The sequence below is a fragment of the Heterocephalus glaber genome, unplaced genomic scaffold, assembly GCF_053883595.1.
Source record: "Heterocephalus glaber isolate CG9 unplaced genomic scaffold, H.glaber_assembly_v1.0 deba00001447, whole genome shotgun sequence".
NCBI lineage: Eukaryota > Metazoa > Chordata > Mammalia > Rodentia > Bathyergidae > Heterocephalus > Heterocephalus glaber.
This window is the reverse complement of record NW_028258299.1, coordinates 513723-519770: the sequence shown is the minus strand read 5'-3', so window position 1 is coordinate 519770 and position 6048 is coordinate 513723. Positions and strand designations below refer to the sequence as shown.

The window sequence follows — 6048 nt, the reverse complement described above, 5'->3', positions numbered from 1 at the left end:
GTCGCCGCCACTTCCGCGTCGTCGACTTCCGGCTGCCGCCATCTTGCTAACGCGGAAGCCCCCGGCTGGGTGGGAGTCCGGGCCGGACCGCGGACGGTGCGGACGGCGCTATGCCGTCGTCGCCGCTGCGTGTGGCGGTGGTGTGCTCGAGCAACCAGAACCGGAGCATGGAGGCGCACAATATCCTCAGGTAGTGGGCCGCCCCTCCCTCAGGGCCCCTACTCTACCTGTGCTGGCCGCCTCGCGGAAGCTCGAGGGCGCACCCCGTCCCGTGCGGGCTCCCGGGGGCCGGGGCCGCGGGGCAGTCAGTGTGGGAACTGAAACGCCGGGGTCGCAGGAGTCGCGGGCCGGGAGACCCCCAGGGACGGGACTGTTGCGCGGGTCACAGCGGGCCGAGTCTCGCGTCCTCCAGGGTCGAGGGGCTACGTCCACTGCAGAGTTCGCGCCACGTCGCCCCAAGACGGAGCGAGTCTGGAAAGACGATGGTGGCCTAATGTGTTGAGGTCTCGAATTTGTGTCTTTCATGCTGTCTGCGTTTACAACTGTCGTACAAAACACTACTCTCCCCCAAAAAGAGAAATAAGTAATTTCTGGAACGCATGAATTGGGTTCGGCGGGGCTCGGTTGTATCTTTACTAACTTACCTCTCATTGACGCTCGCGTTGTTTATGCTTAATGAAAGTTTTTTCCTGCTTGACATCTTGTGTTGGTGGTGTTGGTGGTTCAGAATTATTTGACAGAACGAGAAATTGATCACTTGCCTTACGGTTAAGATTTGGTATAAATATCAACCTTTTTGGTTTTGTTTTGTTTTGGGGACAGAGTCTCTCCATATAGTTCAGGCTGGCCTTGAACTATGTATTATCCCAGGTTGGCAGCAAACTCACCCCCGAACCTTGCGTCTTGGCCTCTGAGTGCTGGGGATTACAGGCGTGTGCTACCACGCCCGGTTATAATCTGCTAATTCTAAGTTTTATTCTACCTGATATTTACCACACTGTCGACAATATTCATTTGATGTTCTTTTGTTGTTGTTGTTGGTAGATTGTGGTATGCTTTGAGCCTAACAAATCAGTGTAACAATTGTTTTTAAACTAGAAATGTGCTAGAATTACATTGTGCTGGATCTGCATTGGTAAATGCATTCATGCTGTGCTTGGTGCTCCCCTGTAATCCCAGCACTCTGGAGGGCGAGGCAGGAGGTTCACCATGAGTTTGAGACCAGCATGGAATGCATAGTGAAACCCTATTTTAGATGGATGGATGGATGGATAGATAGATAGATAGATAGATAGCATCCATTACAAGTTTGATAACAGCATGAAAGGGTCACACCCTTGGAATATTACCCAAGGAAAACAAAATTTAATATTTTAAATTGTTTGTTAGACCTTCTACTGGTGATTCTTTTTTTTTTTTTCTGGGAGGCTGATACAGGATTTGCAAGTTCAAGCCCAGGCTGGGGAGTTTAGCAGGACCCTGTCTCAAAAATGAATCCCCCTAGGGCCGGGGATTTAGCTCAATGGTTCCAGCACCTGTGTTCAGTGGTTCCGGTGCCTGCCTCTTGCAAGTGAAAGGTCTCGAGTTTCATCCTCAGTACCAAAAAAAAAAATTAACCCAAAAAGTAATGACAATGCTGGGAGGTAGCTCAGGGGGAAAAGCCATGGGTTTAATCCCCAGTAAAACCCCCTATCCCAAAGCACAAGCTTGTTAATGAAAAATAAACTTTTTTGTTAGTACTGGGGATCAAACCTAGGGTCTCATTAATACTTAGGCTATATCCTCAGCCCTTTTTATTTTATTTTGAGACAAGGTCTTGCTAAGTTGTCTAGGCAGGACTCAAGCTTTCCATCCTTCTGCTTCAGTCTCCCTTAATGCTGAGATATAGGCTTGTGCCACCACACCTGAAATATATTGAACTCATGCCCAAGAGACTGAGATCACTAAGTAGTACAGACCGGCCTCCAACTTCAGTCTTCAGTCCTGTCTCAGCCTCCTGAGTTCTGGGATTGCAGGTGATCCAGCTTCCTGGCAAGCTCTTCTGTGTGCGTGTGTTTGTGTGTGCTGGTGATGATTGGTGATTGGACCCAGGGCTTTGGATGTTAAGCACATGCTCTGCCACAGAGATACATCTGCCAGGCCCAGTACCAGGAGTCTTCGTGTCTAAGATGCTTGTAGTTGGAGGGTGTATTCCTTTGTTAAAATAGTTTTAATTTTTTTTTTTTTGGGTATCAGGGATTGAACTTGGGACCTTGGGCTTTCAAGGCAGGCGGCAGAACCACTAAGCTAAATCCCCAGCCCCACATCTTAATTCTAAGCAGTAATCCCTGGCCAATTTTAATTTTTTTTTTTTTTTTTTTTTTTTTTTGGTACCGGGGAATGAACTCGGGTCCTTGCGCTTGCAAGGCAGGCGACGGAACCACTGGGCTAAATCCCCGGCCCACCAATTTTAATTTTAAAGGTGATATTTGTTTGTGAAAAATGTCACGGTAGAAAATATGTAGAAGATGAGGAAAATAAAGATCACTTAGAAAGTACCACTTTGGGGTACATCTTTTTGGATATCAATGCACACACACTCTTAGGGAGATAAAGTGTTCTTACCTGCTTTCCACCTGGTACTGTGCTATCATTAGCTTTCAGTATCATTTATTTATTTTTAATTTTTTTTTTTTTGGTACCAGGGATTGAAGTTGGGTTCTTGTGCTTGCGAGGCAGGTGGCAGCACCACTGAGCTAAATCCTCGGCCCTGATTTATTTATTTTTAATTTAATTTTTAAAAGTGTTTTTGTTTTTGGTTTTGGTGCCAGGGAGAGAACTCACAACTTTGCACTTGCCAGTCAGGCACTGTGCTGCTGAGCTAAATCTCCACCCCACTTTTTTAATGTTTTTTTGAGACAGGGTTTCCCTATGTAGTTCAGGCTGGCCTTGAACTTACTCTATAGTTCAGGCTGGCCTTGAACTTGTAGCATCCCAGCCTCCAGAGTGCTGGGATTACCAGTGTGTGTCACCACACCTGACCTGAATTTTAATAAGTCTGTTCATCTTGAGTTATGAGTGTGGTTATAGAACTATGTTGCAGTAATTCAGAGGAGTTCTGTATAGCCATGAATATTGTTAAGTGAGTAGTTGCTTTTCTTTTCTTTATTTTAAAGTAGTTTCCCATTAGTATATACTTTTTTGATTATTGCTTTGGTGTAAATTCCTATAGGTGGAATTGCTTAGTCCAAAAGGTAGCTATAAACTGGCTTTGGGGGTGTATGCTTGTAATCCCAGCACTCTGGGAGAGTGAGACTGGGGGATCACAGGTTCCAGCCCAGCCTGGGTGACTTAGCAAGACTCTGTCTCAAAGTAAGAAATGGGGGGGGGGGGCGTGCACCTGGAAATGTAGCTCTGTGTGAAGGCTGTGTTCAATCGGTAGTTTGTGCAAAAAACAAAAACCAAACATCTTTCATATTTTGCCAAGTTGCCTTCCAGAAAGTACATGTATTTTTATTTTAAAATTGGTTTTATTTTTTATTATTTATTTTTTCTTTATTGAGACAGGGTCTTGCTGTGTGGCTCAGGCTGGCCTTGAACTCTGAGCAGTCATCCTACCTCAACCTCCTGAGTGCTGGGGTTAAAGGTTTGGGTCACCTAGGTTTTTTTTAGTTGATATTTGCAGTACATAATGATTTCTTTCATCATGGCAAGTTGGTACATGTATATAACGCATCTTAATTCTTTTTTTTTTTTGGCACTGGGGATCGAACTTGGGACCTTGCGCTTGTGAGGCAGGCATCAGAACCACTGAGCTAAATCCCCAGCCCCACATCTTTATTCTTTTTTTTTTTTTTAATTTTTTTTTCCCCATTAACTTTATTGATACATTTTAGGTATACAGTACAGTTACATACATCATTGGAATCTTGTACTATTACATGAGTCTCTTGGTTCTTATTTTTTTCCCCCTCCCTTGCCCTCCCTTCACCCCCTCCACCCTTCCCTGTTTGCAAAGACCTTGTTTCCATTTTTTTCCTCTTCTCATATTTTTTCCTTTCCCTTTTTTCCCTTCACCTACCCCTCCTACTTCCCCTGCTCTTTTAGACCTTTTCTTCCTGTTACACAATATCAGTTATACATTTTTAAAATTACAATATTAAAATCTAGGAGACGTTACACAGATTTTACAGAATTTAAAAGGATATAGAAAGCATATTACAAAAATCTTTTTTGAAATAAATTTGACAACTTCTAAGAAGTAACTTAGAAGACAAATTAATGAAACTAACTCTGGAGGAAATATAAAATTTGAATAGCACCTGTTAAAGAAAGTATATTCCTAGCTTGAAAACCTACCTATATGACAACAGCAGGCTCATAAACATTTTAACTGATAAAGTATATCAAACAATTAAAGCAGAAAAAAGAAGGAACACTTCTCCCTTCATTTTAGGAACTCAACATTGTGCTAATCCTAAAATTGGATAAAGATAATAGAAGAAAAAAGTATGAACATAGATAGAAATTTGTTTAACAAAACAAACTATTAGATCTGGCAGGATGTAGAAAGTGGTTTTGTTATAGGGATGGCAGTGTTGGTTCAGCATTAGAAGATCCACCCCTAAAAGTCATCGTTTTAACAGAGGAAAGGAAAAAGCCATAAGATCCTGTCACTAGTTGGAGAAAAAGTATTGGACCAAATTCTACAGCTGTTCATGGTAAAAGCTATCAGGAGACTAGAAGTAGAACAGAAACTTCTCAACAAATTAAAGACATGTACTCCATACTTCCAGCGAGAACGCCTTGTATGAATGGAGAAGATACAATGCTTTCTCTTTAAGGTGGGGAGCAAGGGCAGATATGGTTACTCTTTATCTGTCCATTAAACTTTGAAACCTAGGCCCCACCAAAATAGTCTGGCAATAAAATGACACAACTAGTATAGGATTGGCACGGCAGAAGCAAAATCTTTATATGTAGATGAAATGATCACCTACAGAGAAAATAGTAAGAAATCTCTAGGAGCCCCTAGAACTTGTACTTGAATTTAGCAGGATTAGAAAACAGAAGGTATATATAAAAATTCAGGTCTGTGTATACTTGCTATAAATGAAGAACTGGATATTGAAATTTAAAAGTTATGTAGGAGTACAAAGGACCCAGAAAAGCCAAAAACAAAAACAGTGTTGGGGGCTGGGGGTTTAGCTTAATGGTTCTGGCGCCTGCCTCTCAAGCGCAAGGTCCTGAGTTCAATCCCCGGTACCAAAAAAAAAACAAAACAAACAGTGTTGGAAGACGTTTAGCACCCAATTTTAAGACTTCTTCTAAAGCTACAATAATCAAGGCAGTGTTGGTGTAAGGAAAGACATATAGATCATTGGAATAAAACAGAGAATCTAGAAATAGAACCACACACATATGGTCCACTGAGTTTTGAAAGATTATTTAACATTAGCATTTTATAGAATATAAACTTGATTCAAGAGCCGAGGAAGAGATAGTGTCTTCAGCAAACGACACTAGAACACCTGGTATCCATATATAAAAAATTAACCTCAACTCTTTTTTTCCATACATGAAAATAACTTGAAGGGATCTATGAACCTAAATAAGAAAGCCTAAAAGTATAAAACTTTAAGAAGAAATTATAAGGGAAAATATTTAAGAATTCAGGGTAGGCAAGAACTACCTAGAATACAAAAAACATGATGTATAAAAGAAAAAAATTGATAAATGAGATTCCATCAAAATTTAGAACTTTAAGTGACATCATTAAAATGAAAAGTAGTCCTTAAACAGACCATATTTACAATGCATATAACCTATGAGCAGAATATATAAAGAATTCTTAGAGCTCATTAATAGACAACCCAATTAAAATGTAGACGTAAGAAGATGATAAATAGCCAGTATAGCACAAGGAATGGTGTGCAACTCTAGAATCAGAAAAATACTAATCAGTACAATAATAATGTAAGACCGAGGGCCTTACCAAATGCTCCGAGGAGCTGACTGCAGCGAAGAACACCCGGGAGGGAACACACCGGACAAGTTGGAAAGTAAAAC

At 41.4% G+C, this 6048-nt stretch overlaps 1 protein-coding gene across 1 annotated transcript in view; it reads left to right on the top strand.

Annotated features, from left to right (window-relative positions):
• Nucleotides 1-15: 15 nt before the first annotated feature.
• Ssu72 (SSU72 homolog, RNA polymerase II CTD phosphatase) overlaps nt 16-6048 on the top strand; it is a 30470-nt gene continuing 24437 nt past the window's right edge. The window contains exon 1 of the mRNA XM_004863841.3: nt 16-190. Within this exon, the coding sequence (XP_004863898.1) occupies nt 111-190 (80 nt within the window). The 5' untranslated portion in view covers nt 16-110. The remainder of the gene's footprint in view (nt 191-6048) is intronic.